The 13,142-nt window shown below is 59.2% G+C and overlaps 1 protein-coding gene across 1 annotated transcript; it reads right to left on the minus strand.

The window, feature by feature from the left end:
- Positions 1–1,690: 1,690 nt before the first annotated feature.
- FBXO41 (F-box protein 41) lies at positions 1,691–11,664 on the minus strand. The gene is made up of 12 exons (XM_026482988.4): positions 10,772–11,664; positions 9,023–9,248; positions 8,480–8,553; positions 7,858–8,216; positions 6,789–7,030; positions 6,460–6,575; positions 6,186–6,338; positions 5,932–6,027; positions 4,435–4,553; positions 4,099–4,257; positions 2,486–2,601; positions 1,691–2,353 (listed from the first exon to the last, which is right to left on the minus strand). The coding sequence occupies exons 1-12, from the start codon at positions 11,662–11,664 to the stop codon at positions 2,291–2,293; spliced, it is 2,616 nt and encodes an 871-aa protein (XP_026338773.1). The 3' UTR covers positions 1,691–2,290.
- Positions 11,665–13,142: the final 1,478 nt, after the last annotated feature.

Genomic DNA, 13,142 nt, shown 5'->3' on the forward strand with positions numbered 1-13,142 from the left:
GGCTGTTGCACAAATGAATGAATGACTGAATGACTGGGTGAATGAACCTACTCCTAGAATCAGTCCTCTCAGCACTGCCTTTCTCCCACTCTAGCTCACTGCCCATGCACCCTGATGTCCTTTTCCAGGACTGATGCCAGGCATTCCAGTGGGCACCCACCCAGGGAGAAATTGCCCAATGTCTTGTGTTCATGGATGGAAGCTTCCTGGGGCAGAAAAATCCCTCAGTAAGGCAGGCTCGTGCCAAGCAGGGCATCCCTTTGTGCTTTGTCTGTGAGATGGGGAAGGCAGCACCTCTGGTCCTAGGGTCTCGAGCAGGAGCTATAGAGGGTACAGCTGGCAAGGCAAGACAGGCACCCAGGGCACCCTCAGATCCTTTCCAGGCCCCTGGAGGACAGAGAAAAGTTGTGCTTCTTCCTGCGACTCCTGGGGACAGGGCCGGGGAGGCGGGACAGTGGAGCCCGCTGCTCCAGAATGGGGGATGCCACACAGCCACGGCTTTGTGCAGGACCGGACAGGGAGCTGCCAACATGATACCCTTGGTATGTGGGGCCTTCAAAGGGCAAGGCCAGAATAAGCCAGGGGAGGAAAAATCATCAACAGGAGCTGGGCCAGAGCTGGGTGTGGAGCCAGGGGAGCTGGATACTGGGCCTGTGGGGTCCCAGGTCGGAAGGACTCCTACAGGGTAACCCGGGGCTGGGTCTTGATGTCCCAGCCGGGCAGTAGCAAAAAGGTCCCTTTGGAAAGGGCTGAGAAACTAGAGAAGCCCAGGCCCAGCCAGGCCCAGCAGCCTAATGGTTCAGGCAGAGCTGGCCTCTGGATAGGAAAGAAGAAAACCTAAGATGGATTGAGGTTAATGTTTGAAAGAACTTTCCAAGTGAATGTTAGCAGGACCCAAGGCCTCTACACCACTATGGGAGTCCTGAGAGGAGGAACTGGGGAGACCTGAGTCTTTGGAGCCTTAAAATAACAGAATCTAGTCTTACCAGAACATGCAAGAGGCGGTGAAAACCCCCCACTTGCACTCTGTGGTTTCTAAGCCAAATGGCTCTGGCTCAGGCCCCAGCACCGCCCCTAGGCAGAAGCACTCCAGCATCGCCCATAGCCCACGGGGCCTGTGAAGACGGGAGGGAGGCAAGTCTGATGAGGCTGCTCTTCCTCATCCTTGGCCTCATGGGTCTGTTTCCCTACCAAGGCCACATCTTCAAGCAAGCTAGCCAGACAAGGAAGCAAACCCCTCCCTCCCCCTGGCCTCCTCCAGGCCCCAGCACAGCAGGCAGCCCAGTGACTCCCTCCCACCCACAGCACTGGGGACCAGAGGCCATCAGATTCCTGCCCAAGCACCTGGATTAGAAAGACATTTCTTGAGGACAGGAACTGCTTCTCGCTGCTGCTAAGGTTTCCCAGAGCTAGGACCTTGCCCTTCCAGAGGCTTGGGATTGGTGGAAGGTATAGAAACATGCACCTTTTAGCTCTGAATTTAGCTCTGGTGTGTCGTGAGGGTATGCGGTGGCTGGAAGGGTCTTGTCATTTCTACAGCAACAAAAACTAAGTTTTCTCTACTTGGCAATTCCCCCCTCCCCCCCCTGCTTTGGGAGTGGTGGTTTCAATGTCCTGGGGAAAAGTTCTAGATGAATGTTTTGCCATTCCAAGCCCATTCCCACTACCTCGCTGCACCCCTGCCCCCCGCCCCCCACTTTCGGCTGATCACATTCCCAGACCCAGAGGCCTATTGTTATCCCTGGGGAATGTGGACCCAGAGCCTAGGCAGGATGTCTGGAGGGGATGCCCACAGAGGGCTGAAACAGGGCAGGAGGAGGAAAAGAGTCCTCCTTGCCAAGTCTGAGCTGTTTTGGGGAGTCCCCCCTGGCTGGGGCCTAGCAGAGGCCCCTGACCAGTAGGCTGGGCCTCAGGAGGTGGGGGGCTGGCCCAGTAGCCTGAGCAACCAAGGAGCCACTCTGTGGTTACTGCAGGTCCTGAGGGCAATGACACCAGGTGCTGGTGGTGACTCAGCTCCTTGCTGGCTGTGCCCAGAAGGATGCTCCAGTGGGGAGTGGAGTGGGGGTCGGAGGGCAGCTTCTGTCCAAGCCCCTGCCCTGAAGAGGCAGTGCACAGGGTCAGGCCTGTTGCTCCACAGTCCCAGGAGGAGGACAGGAAACTCAACCCTTCCCTGGAAGCCAGGGGTAACACTAGGCCTCCGAAGTTCTAGTCCAAATCAGGGTCCCTCTGGAGGTCCAAAGAGAGTGCCCTGGTGTGGGGCTGGCAGGGGCCCTGCCGCCCCCCACCCGGGTTAGCAGCCGCCGTCCACCTTGATGTGCAGGATCTTAGAGAAGCCGGGCCTCCGTCGCAGGGCCTGTAGACCGAACCCTGGGTTAGTTCCCCTCAGGGTCAGGCAATTGGGCCCTCCTGTGACACACCCAGGTTACCAACCCCAGCCTAGGGATGTCATCTAGGGTCTTGGGTGGCATAAGAGCCAACTCCTCACCTGTAGTTTTGTCACCATGTCCTCAAACAGCTTCTGGGCCTCAGGACTGCTGGGCTCTTTGAAATAATCAGCAATCCCAATCTGGACCACAATGGACTTGAGGTTCCGGCAAATGCCTAGGAAAAGGTAGGTCATAAGGTGGTGGCTCATGTTTGGCCTGGGCAATGGGACTACTGCTTTTCCTATCACTACTTAATGAAACCAGAACCCTACAGAGAGATGGTCACATGCCAGGCACTGGGCACCACATAGAGGAGAGCAGGCCCGTGGCACCCAGAGGGTCAACCAGATGGGGCTGGCGGGCGGAGGAGGGCAAGGTCATACAGCAGAGGCTGTAGTGGACTCTGGCAGGATGAGTGGGCAACAGCCAATTGTGCAGAGGCTCTAGGAGCTTCCCTAGCAGAGGGGGCAGTTGTACCATGGCCTGGCCATCTGGAAATGAATTCAAGGACAGAGCAGCTGGGGTGAGGCTGATGGGTCTTCTCTGGAGCATGGAGGAGAGGAAGCAGGCAGCAAACAAGTTGGGAGCAGAGGGCTTAAGGGACTAGATGTTGTCATGAAGTCAGTGGAGGAGGAGGAAGAAATTCAGGAGGCTGAGAGGGTTCTGGAGGTCATGATTTTGGTGGCTGAGCATTTAATTCTGGTGGTCAGTCCAGGGCCAGGCCATGAGGCTGAAGGGGAGGGAAGAAGGGTCCTGGCAATAATGAGACAGTCAAGGAATCTTCAGTGCTCAGGACTTAGGTGTGACCAGGGCCTCAGGAAGGGGGGAGGGGCCTGGCCCAGTAGCCTGAGCAACTGAAGAGCCACTCCGTGGTTACTGCAGGTCCTGAGGGCAATGACACCAGGTGCTGGTGGTGACTCAGCTCCTTGCTGGCTGTGCCCAGAAGGACGCTCCAGTGGGGGGTGGAGCGGGGGTTGGAGGGCAGCTTCTGTCCAAGCCCCTGCGCTGAAGAAGTGGGAGCGGCCCCATTGGGGCACCCATGTCCTCAATGAAGGTGGAGCAATGGTCAGGAGTGGAGTAGGAGGCTAGAGGGTGGTGGGGTCTGAGGAGGCATGCTGGAGTCTACAGCAGCATGGAGAGAGGGGTCTTCACCCTGAGAATGGTCCAGCATGGAGAGAGGGGTCTTCACCCTGAGAAGGGTCCTGGCAGGGCTCACATACATCATCTCATTTAATCCTCCCACCCATTCCAGAAGGCAGCTTAGAGGACGGAGATACAGAACCCAGAGAAGTAGAGTAACTTGCTCAGTCACACAGCTCATAAGCAGTAGAGCCAAAATTGAGACCTAGATCAGTCCAGCTCCAGACCTGAATTCCTAACCTGTTGTGTGCTGCCCCTGCCCTTGCCCAGAGGCTCAGGTGGAAAGGCAGCGGCATACAGCTCCTATCTCCTGTGGGGGTTGAGCATAGGGCAATAAAAGCCTGTTGAACTGAACCATCTGGACCAGATGCTAGCAGGCCTCAAACGCCACACCAGCCTCCGAGGACACTGATGGCGAGGCTAGGATTAGCACCCTGGTCAGTCTGCCCCCTGTGCTGGTGCTTGCTGACAAGGCATGGTAAGAAAGGACAGTGGAAACCTGCCCCCTCTCCCCCGCATTCCCATCGCTCACTGTTGAAATGCAGCAGGGCCTTGGGGGTGACGGGGGTGGCCGTGAGCACCAACATCTCCAGTCCCTTCAGGCCTTCGCGGCAGACCTCAGCTGCCACCTCCTGGGTGATCTCCGACACGTGGTCCAGCTCTAGGACCTGCAGCCGCATGCAGTTTCTTGCTAGGAAGAGGAGGAAGAGGGGAGGTCCTGCTGACAAACTCCCCGGGTCTCTCTGGCCCGGTGCCTTCATGCTCCTGCCACCGCCCAGGCCGAAGCCCCAAGCCCCTCTGGGATTTCGGTGTCACACCCACACCTGCTTCCCACCACCCTCTATCCTGGTCCCAAGGAAAGACTCACCAAGTGACGCCAGGCCCTGCACCCCACAGCCAGCGCCCCCAACCCCCAGGGCCCGAAGGTGTGGCCAACAGCGACCGATCATCTGCAGGCAGCGGTTACTGAAGCGTGTGGGCTGCTGGCTGGAGAATGGGGCAGAGAGAGGGCTGTCAAGGAAGCCGCTGGTTGCATGACACCCCAAGCCTGCTCCTCTTTCATGCCCCCACTCAGGCTGAGTCCCCACCAACCACCCCAGCTGCTCAAGTTAGAAACCTGGGATCATCCCTGACTTTTCCTCACCTCCTGCCGAGACCTATGGATTCTGATTCCCGAACTCTTTCAGGCACGGTTCAGACCACTGTCCCTATTCATTTGGACTCATCTAGTCTCTCTGCCAATTCATCCAGCACACTGCTGACAGCCATTCGTTCCTCTATTCTCTCACCCAGTCATTCAACAAATGGGCCTCAAGTGTCTACTATAGCCAAGAACAACCGAGCTAGGCCCCGGGGATACAGTGATGATAATACAGACATGGTCCCCGCCCTCAAGGTGTGGGGTGGGGGTGGGGGGCACAGCGGACACACAGAACGTAACCAGCCTGGTGTGATCCTGTCTTTAAGATCAGAAATACTGCAAAGGCTTCCTGAGCACTTCCTAGGTAAAGTACAAAAATCTAACCCCCATACGCAAGGCCTTCCTAACCTTGCCCCCACTTTCCTCTCCACACTCACTGCTCCACCCCATCCGCCACTCACACCAAACCGGCTGTTTCCCTGAACACCTCGTTCCTCAACATTCGCCCAGGCGGCGGGTTTCCTGGCGTCGACCACGCACTTGGTACCAGGGACACGGAAACGGACATTCACAGCCCCAACCCTGAGAACTGCGAGTACAGCGGAGACTCGAGTAGAGATTATTGCAAAACAAACTACAGCAGGGGTTTGGTGTGAGTGGCGGGCAGGGGAGCAGGGACGGATTCTGCCAGGTGGCAGGGAAGGACACGGGATGCCCCGGGAGGCGCTGTCGTGCGGAGAGAGGGCTTGGAGGACAGAGTCAGGGACAAAGAAGCCCGGTTTGAGGAACGCCAAGTCGAGCGGTGAATGATCTGCACCCTTCAACAACCAGCTCTTCTGTGTACGCTGCGTCGACCTCCCTGAACGGCCTTGCGTGTGCCAAACCAGACGGGGCTATCTCTCCGGGTGCTGGCTGAACACGTACATATACGCTTCAGAGACACGTCTCCTCTGAGCCAGCTACGGTCCTACTAAGGCTGAAAGATCTCTAGTGTCACCTTCACTTTGCAGTTGAGAAACAAAGGCACGACTGGATTGCCCTACGTCACCCTGCCAGTGAGCCAGGACGTCACCCCAGGTCTGATTTTGAAGCCCTGCTCTTCACCGCTAACTACACAGACTGATGAAAGTTAGTCTGTCTCCCCAACTGACCAATCTGGTCAGTCCTCAGCCAGCCCCAGCCCCAGCTCAAGCCTGGCCCCTCCCAACCCCGGCTGGGGCTCACCAAGGGTGAAGTGGCGCCACCTGGAGGGAGACGATCTCTCTGCAGCCTGCGCCCAGGGCCCAAATGACCTCATGGCCCACGGGGTCTGTGGCGCTCCTGTTGAAAAGACAGAGCTGGAACCGCCCACCCTGGTGGCCCTGGCTCCCCTCCCTTGGACCAGAGAACTCTTGGGTCCCTCTGCCTGGCAGCCCCGGGGGAAGAGTAGTCTGACCGCAGGGCCCCCCTGGCCGGAGGCCGAGAGCGTAGGGCCCTACCTGTAGGTGACGGCCTGCAGGGCGCGGCAGTAGCAGCTGGCCAGCCAGAGCGAGCGGTCGGTGAGGATGTTGGGGCAGTGGGAGATGCGCAGGATGAGCAGACTCCCCCCAGCGGCCTTCAGCAGGGACTCCAGCCCTGCTTCCAGGCAGCCCCTGGGGAGGGCCAAGACGTCAGGGCACCGCTTGTGGCCACTTCCTCCGCTGGGGAGCCTCCCCCGCGGAGCTCCGGCTCTGCGGCGCAGTGACACCCAACCGCCCGCCCCCACGGCCTCACCGGGTGCTCCGCGCATACTCTTCCTTGCTCTCCTTCTTGCCCCGCTGCCGGGGCTTCAAGTTCTGCAGCGTCAGCGAGTGGGCCTGGGTGCACCACTGAGCCAGCATGGCCAGGAACTGCAGGGAGAGAAGGGCTGCCTGGCGATGAAGGGGTCTGGGCTTGGTGGGCTGCAGGGACACCAGCCCAAGCCATGAGGCCTCATGAGAGCATTTGGGGGGGCGAGGCTGAAGCTGGGGTGTTGGAAGGGTCACCAAGGCTAGACCTCCAGGGCCCAGATTCTGCTGGGAGAAAGGTGGGTTCAGAGCGGGGCGGTGGACGGGGACAGGCACCTTGGAGCAGACGCGGGCGTTCTCGAGCAGCACCCGTGTCCAGACGGCGGGGTGGCGAGCCACGAACCGCCAGTCCCGGCAGACCTCGGCGGCGTGCAGCAGCGTGCGCGTGTCCAGGTAGGTGAAGATGCAGAACAGGGCGGCTCGCATCTTGAGGATCTCGGGGCTGATGACCTCGTTGGAGCGTGAGGGGCTGCCCCTCTCAGCTCGCCGACCCCGCCCACTGCCTCCCTCTGGGCGTGCTGCACAGTACCAGAGGGTCAAAGGTCAGTGTGGAGGGTCGAAGGCCAATGTGGGGGTGCAGCTGGGGAGGTGGGGTGGGTAGGAGCTACAGAAGGAATAGGCATGAGGGACCCATGCTGGGGGACCGGTGACTTGGGAAGAAGGACAAGAGGCTTCTGCTTCCCCCTCCTCTGCACACCCCATCTCTAATTATACAAATTAGAAAAAGGTGACCCTTCCTCAAGTAAACTGTCTTTTTAAGATCACATATCATTACATTGTCCAAACTCAGCTCCTAGATGAAGCAACTGAGTCAAGTCTAGGAAAGGCAAGGGTTTGGAGGGTGAGGGAACGGATGGATAGAAACCCGGCCTCTGTGAACAGGCCAGGGCGAGCCTGCCCAGAACAGTCACTCGAGAGCAGCCATGCCCCTAACTTGAGCCCTCTAACCTCCTGACCCTGACCCACCCACATATGCACATGGCCTTGTGCGTATATAGAAGGGGACTCTCCCTGCTGTTCCAGGGACTAGTCTGCAGTTAACACTCAGTTACTCTGCTGTAAATGTCAACGAGCCCACCATGTTAATGGACCCCCTGAGATGTGGCATCCTTGTGCAGTGCCCAACATGAGCTCCCCTGTGCTGCAGCACTGCTCTCTCATGAGTTCCTTGCCCAAGCTTAAGAGCACTTGTAGGAGAGTCTGTCATCCTCATTGAGGGAATTCTGGGACAAGGGGAAAACAGGTGTAGGAGCCCAAGAGATTTACTGCTTCAGCCCTGTGTCCCCTGAGAGGGCCCAGCACCAGAGAAAGACTCGCCTCTCTGGCCTACCCTTCCAGGACTCACCTGAGAGCCGGCAGCTGCTCAGTGGCCCAGCCATAGCAGGCCCAGGGCGGGGGGCATCTGAGGGGCCCTCAGCCTCTGACTCCGTGGTTCGGGAGCCCACGTCCGAGACATCACCCTCCTCCCCCTCCGTGCTGTGTCGGCGGGGTCTGCGCTGCCAGTTCTGGATGGCCTGGCGCCGCAGGCCTGAGCTGCGAGGGGCCTGGGTGCGCTCCGAGCCGCCGTTGGCAGCCTGGGCCCGTGTGCCCAAGCCCCCAGGGCCACTGTCCTCGGGGGCCCCCTCTTCTGGCCGGGGTAGCTCCAGACTGTCACTGTCATAGCAGCCTGAGCTCTGGGATGCAGCAGGGACACGGCTGGAGGCCCTGGGGTGGGGTGGACCAGATGGTAAGGAGCGAGGGGCACCAGGTCCGCCCAAATTCCCCATGCCACCCCTACCAAGGGCAACCCACCCGCCCGACTTTCCAAGAGCCCCCTTCCAAGAGTGTGGAAAGGCAGACAGAGGTGACCCGAGTAGTATGGGGAAAGGAGAAGGAGCCAAGGCCCCAGATGGGCCAGCCATCCAGGGGGCCTGTGGATCCTTCCAGGGTGAGGATGGGCTGTGGGACGGGCCAGGCCCGAGGCTTACCCTGTGCTGGGAGAGGAGCCATGCCTCGACACGGCGTATGTGCTAGGCATGGCCGGGCCCGCGTGGTGTTCTCGCTGTGGGCCCCCAGAGCGGGAGGGAAAGGTGGGGGGTGGGGGAAGAGGCAAGAGGATGAGAAGGAACAGGAGAAACAGGGCACAAGATGGAGAGAAGAGAGGAGGGAGAGGAGAGAGAAGGAAAAAAGTTGGGAAAGATGGACAAATAGACAGACAGACAGCCCAGAAAGGCAGGCTCAACATCCCCCCTCCCCAAACCCACCCAGCATCCCCAGACCCAGGCTTCTGGCTCCTGGGCTCTCATTTGGGCAGAGATGGGCCCCTGAGACCCAGAGCAGCTGGATCACAGCTCACTGGATCACAGCCTCAGGGGCCGGCACTTCTGTCCAGTCAGAGGGGCACCCCTGTTCCTGGACCCCTCCTTCAGGCCCGGAGTCTGCTCATGGGGAAGAGCCAAAGAAGGGAGGCACAACAGGGGGACGGCAGGCAGGGTGTGCGGTGGGACCGTGGGGGGCAGGTGGGCACTCACCATTCTGCCGGGACCCCGGGGACCAGGCCCAGCGCCGCCTCCTCCCCCTCCGCGGCCCAGGCTGGCGCTGGGCGTGCTGCCACAGCTGCTGCTGATGACCTGCAGCTGCCGCTCGGCGCGGTCGGCGCGCTCCAGAAGCTCCTCGATGAACTGCTGCAGCCGCAGCTTGGCGCTGGCCTCCCGCGCCGCCGTCTCCTTCAGGAACTGGTCGATCTGCACCACCTCCCTGGGCCCGGAGCAGTCTCTGACCCCAGGGCCTCGGCCTGGCTGCCCACCCACCCCCTGGAGGAGCCCCCGAGCAGGAGGGAGAGCCACGGCACAGCTGCTCCCGCTCACGTGGGTGCACGCAGTACAGGCCCAGGCACAAGGCGCCACGCCACGGCACGCACACAAATGCAACCATACACTCCGAGTCACACACGCGCACCCCACTGCCCCAGCCCCGACGCTCCTGCTAGGCACCCCTACCCCGCACGGAAACACTCTGTCATATGCGGTCGCACTCAGAGCCACCTCCTCCGTGCGGAAACACTCTCGGGCACACAGCCACACACACTCGCGTACACGTGCTCATGTCACGTTCACTTGCAGGAGTACACGCAGTCTGAGACAGGCACCGTCCCGCTCACACATTCCAACACACACACGCACACACACTTTCAGAAATATTCTCAGATGCAGAAGCCTCCGGGAAGTACACACAGCACAGCTCAGAGTCACTTGAGCATTTACTCCCAAACGTATTCACAGCTGTTCATGCATCCACTCAACATTTACTGAGCACCTTCTAGGTGCTTGGCACTGGTCTCGGTGTTTAGGGATACAGCAGTGGACAGACCTGAGAAAAGCTCTTGCCCCCATGGAGCTTATATCAGAACGGGAGTAGAGACATACCATCCATCTATCTCACCATTCTACATTTAAAGACCAGAGAAATTAGAAGCCAGCAAAGAACACTGAGAAGGAGCAGACAAAAAGAAGGGCATTCCAGGAGAGTATCCCGGACGCCAAGTGAAGCAAGTGTTTCAGGGACTGGCTGTGTCAAATGCTGCTGATAGGCTGAGATGACATGAAGGTCATTGGTGACGTGGAGGTCAGTGGTGGAGGTGGCCATCTATCTAATCAGAGTGGATTCAAGAGAGAAAGTGCGGGGATGTACTGTATGGTGACTAACATAATATAATAAAAAATCATTAAAAATTAAAAAAAAAAAGAGAGAAAGTGGAGACGGAAATTGGAGACAAGGATTATAAACAATACTTTCAAGGAGTTGTTCTGGAAGGAGAGAAAAGGGGCAGTAGCCCAGGGGGGCAGTGGCCTTATGGCGGACGGGAGAAACGACCTCCTGCTTGGCCGCTTTCAGGAAAGATACAGTCGACAAGGAAAATGTGACGATGGCAAAGGGAGAGAGAGAGCGGAATTGTACCACGTCTTTGAGTAGGCAAAAGGGAAGAGGATGTGGTGCCGCCATGCAGGGGCTGGCCTTGGCTAGAGGCATCGAAAAGGAAGAGAAACAGTTTTCAGGGGCAGACGCGCCGTCATACCCGCATGTCCTCACAGTCCCACACACACACCGCCATAGCGCTCCTGGCCCCACACATACCACCATCACAAGCTGTGGCCACACAGACACACACAGAGCCACACTCAGGCCCACTCACGGTGGTGGCAGCGGCAGCGACACACACGGTCACCCAGTCGGGCACATTGACGGGCACACCCGCCCACAGCGCCCTGAGGGCCACTCACTGCTGCTTGCGGCTCAGCTCCTGCTCCTTGTGCACCAGGTCCTGCTTGAGCGAGGCCAGCAGCTCCACACTCACGTCCACCTGGCGCGAGAGCTCGGACGCCCGCTCCTCCAGCTCCTCCTTCTCGCGCCCCAGCCGCGCGCTCTCCTGCCGCGCCGTCTCCAGCTCGGCCGCCTTGCGCTCCAGCTCCGCCTGCAGCCGACCCACCTGACCGGCGATCTTCTGCTCCACCTCCTCGCTCAGCCGCTCCAGCCGCCGGTCCACCTCCAGCTTCTCCAGCGCGCGAATCTTGAGGCGCGCCAGGCCCTCCTCGTAGGCCACATCGGCGGGCGAGGGGGACGCGGGCGAGGCGGAGGCGGGCACGGGGCCCGGGCCCGGCGGCGGCGTCGAGCACGCGGAGGAGGCCACGGACTTGCGGGCGAACAGCTCCCCCAGCGGGATCTCGATCTCGCGCAGCGCGTAGCGCGCGGCGGCGGCGGGCACGAGGCCCGGCTCGGCCAGCTCCTCGCACTGCAGGCTGGCGGGCACCAGGTCGCCGGCGAAGTGGGCGAGGGGCGCGTGGTGGTGATGGTGGTGCAGCAGGTGCGGCGCGGCGGACGACGGCCCGGCCGCCTGCTCCTTGCCCTGGAAGGACGTGCTCTCGAAGACCTCGCGCCGGGCGCCGGGCACGGCCAGCAGGGCGGCGGGCTCGGGCGTCAGCGGGAAGCCTGAGGCGGCAGCGGCGGCCGCGGCGGCGGCGGCGGCACCGTCGCAGATGCTGTTGGTCTTGGAGAGGATGTAGAGCGTCTCGTACGTGTGGCTGTACTCCAGGTGAGCACGCAGCGACGACAGGCTCCGGAAGCGCTTGTGCTCCCCGCAGCGGGGGCAGCGGTACGGCAGGTCCAGCGAGGCCATGGCCCCGCCGCCCCCGCGGCGCCCGGGCTCCACAGCGGCCGCCCCGCCGGTCAGCCGGGCGCGCTCATGGGGGGCCGCGGGCGAGCCCCCCTGCGGGGTCAGGAAGGCTCAGGGCGCCCACGGCCAGGGGCGAGGAGGCTAGAAGAGAGGGAGTAAACCTTAGCAGGGTGGTCTCCCCCACGCGTGAGGCAACACGCGCCCATAATGGAGGGGTGAGGGGATACCTATGGCTTGACCTCCCAGAGGGGGCGGGCCTGCTCTGGTACCCGCGGGAGGGCCTGTACATGTACGACAGTGAGAAAGAATGAGAATTTTTAAGGGGGGAGGGAGGCATTCATTATCCTTGTAATACTTTCGACCTATACTCCAACTAGACATAACCCAAGGGCCCATCACCGGTAGAATGGATAACCTGTGATGTCCATAGTGGAATTTTATCCAGCAATAAGAAAAGGAAGCACTGGTACATCCAAGGACATGGATGAATCCATTCACTATTACGTCGCATAAAGGAAGCCAGAGCAAAGTGCATACTATAGGATTCCATACATATGGAGTTCAAGAACAGACTAAATTGATCATGACAGAAGTCAGAATAGAGGTTACCCCTTGGAGACTATAAACTGAGAAGGGACAGGAGGGAACCTATGTGATGCTGAAAATGTTCTAGATCTTGATATGAGTGGTGGTTATACACTGAATACATATGTAAACAATCAAGCTGTATACTTAAGGCTTGCTCACTATATATATTTGGCTGAATGTATCTTACATCTGAAAAAAATCCTTAAAAGATGCTTATTTCCAGGTCATGCAAACCATACCCATCAGATAGACTGGACTGTTGGCACCACGTTGCAGTGACCAAGTTGTCACCTCACCTGATGATACCTGTGTGCCTGTGTCACTGTTTATTCTCGTCCTGCTTCTGTACCCTCCCATTACAGCCACTCTAGGCACACAGGTCCTTTTTTAGAGTCCTTTGCTAGGTCAGTCTCCAATAAGCGCCCTGCCCTCTGCTCCAAGGGCCACCATATTTGTCCTCTTTAGGCCCCTTCTAGCACAAGCTACCCTTGTGACAAGCAACCTCCGGTCACTCTCAACTCCCGCTGCCCCTCCTCCCTCATCTCTGGCTTCTGGGCAACCTCCTCTGCCTCGTGGAATCTCTACCCCATTCGTCACTGCCTTCCTCTTCCTAACTGCCAGCGACTGGGCTTCAACTACCCTCTGCTGCCTCTGTGCTCCTCTGGGTCACTAACCACCTGCTTATCAATCCATTTGTCGTCAAGGATCTTCACCCATTGGTCCCTTGGCTGATACTACTGACCACTCCATCTTCCCAGGATGCCATGAAGCTGCCCGTTTGGGTTCTCCAACCTCCTCTTCCTACTGCCTTCTGACTCTTCCTGTCTCCTGATGAGAGGTTCACCTTCACACCCTGTTTGCATTTGCCCTCTCCCCAGTACTCGGCTTTGCTC

Source organism: Ursus arctos, unplaced genomic scaffold (genome assembly GCF_023065955.2).
Source record: "Ursus arctos isolate Adak ecotype North America unplaced genomic scaffold, UrsArc2.0 scaffold_8, whole genome shotgun sequence".
NCBI lineage: Eukaryota > Metazoa > Chordata > Mammalia > Carnivora > Ursidae > Ursus > Ursus arctos.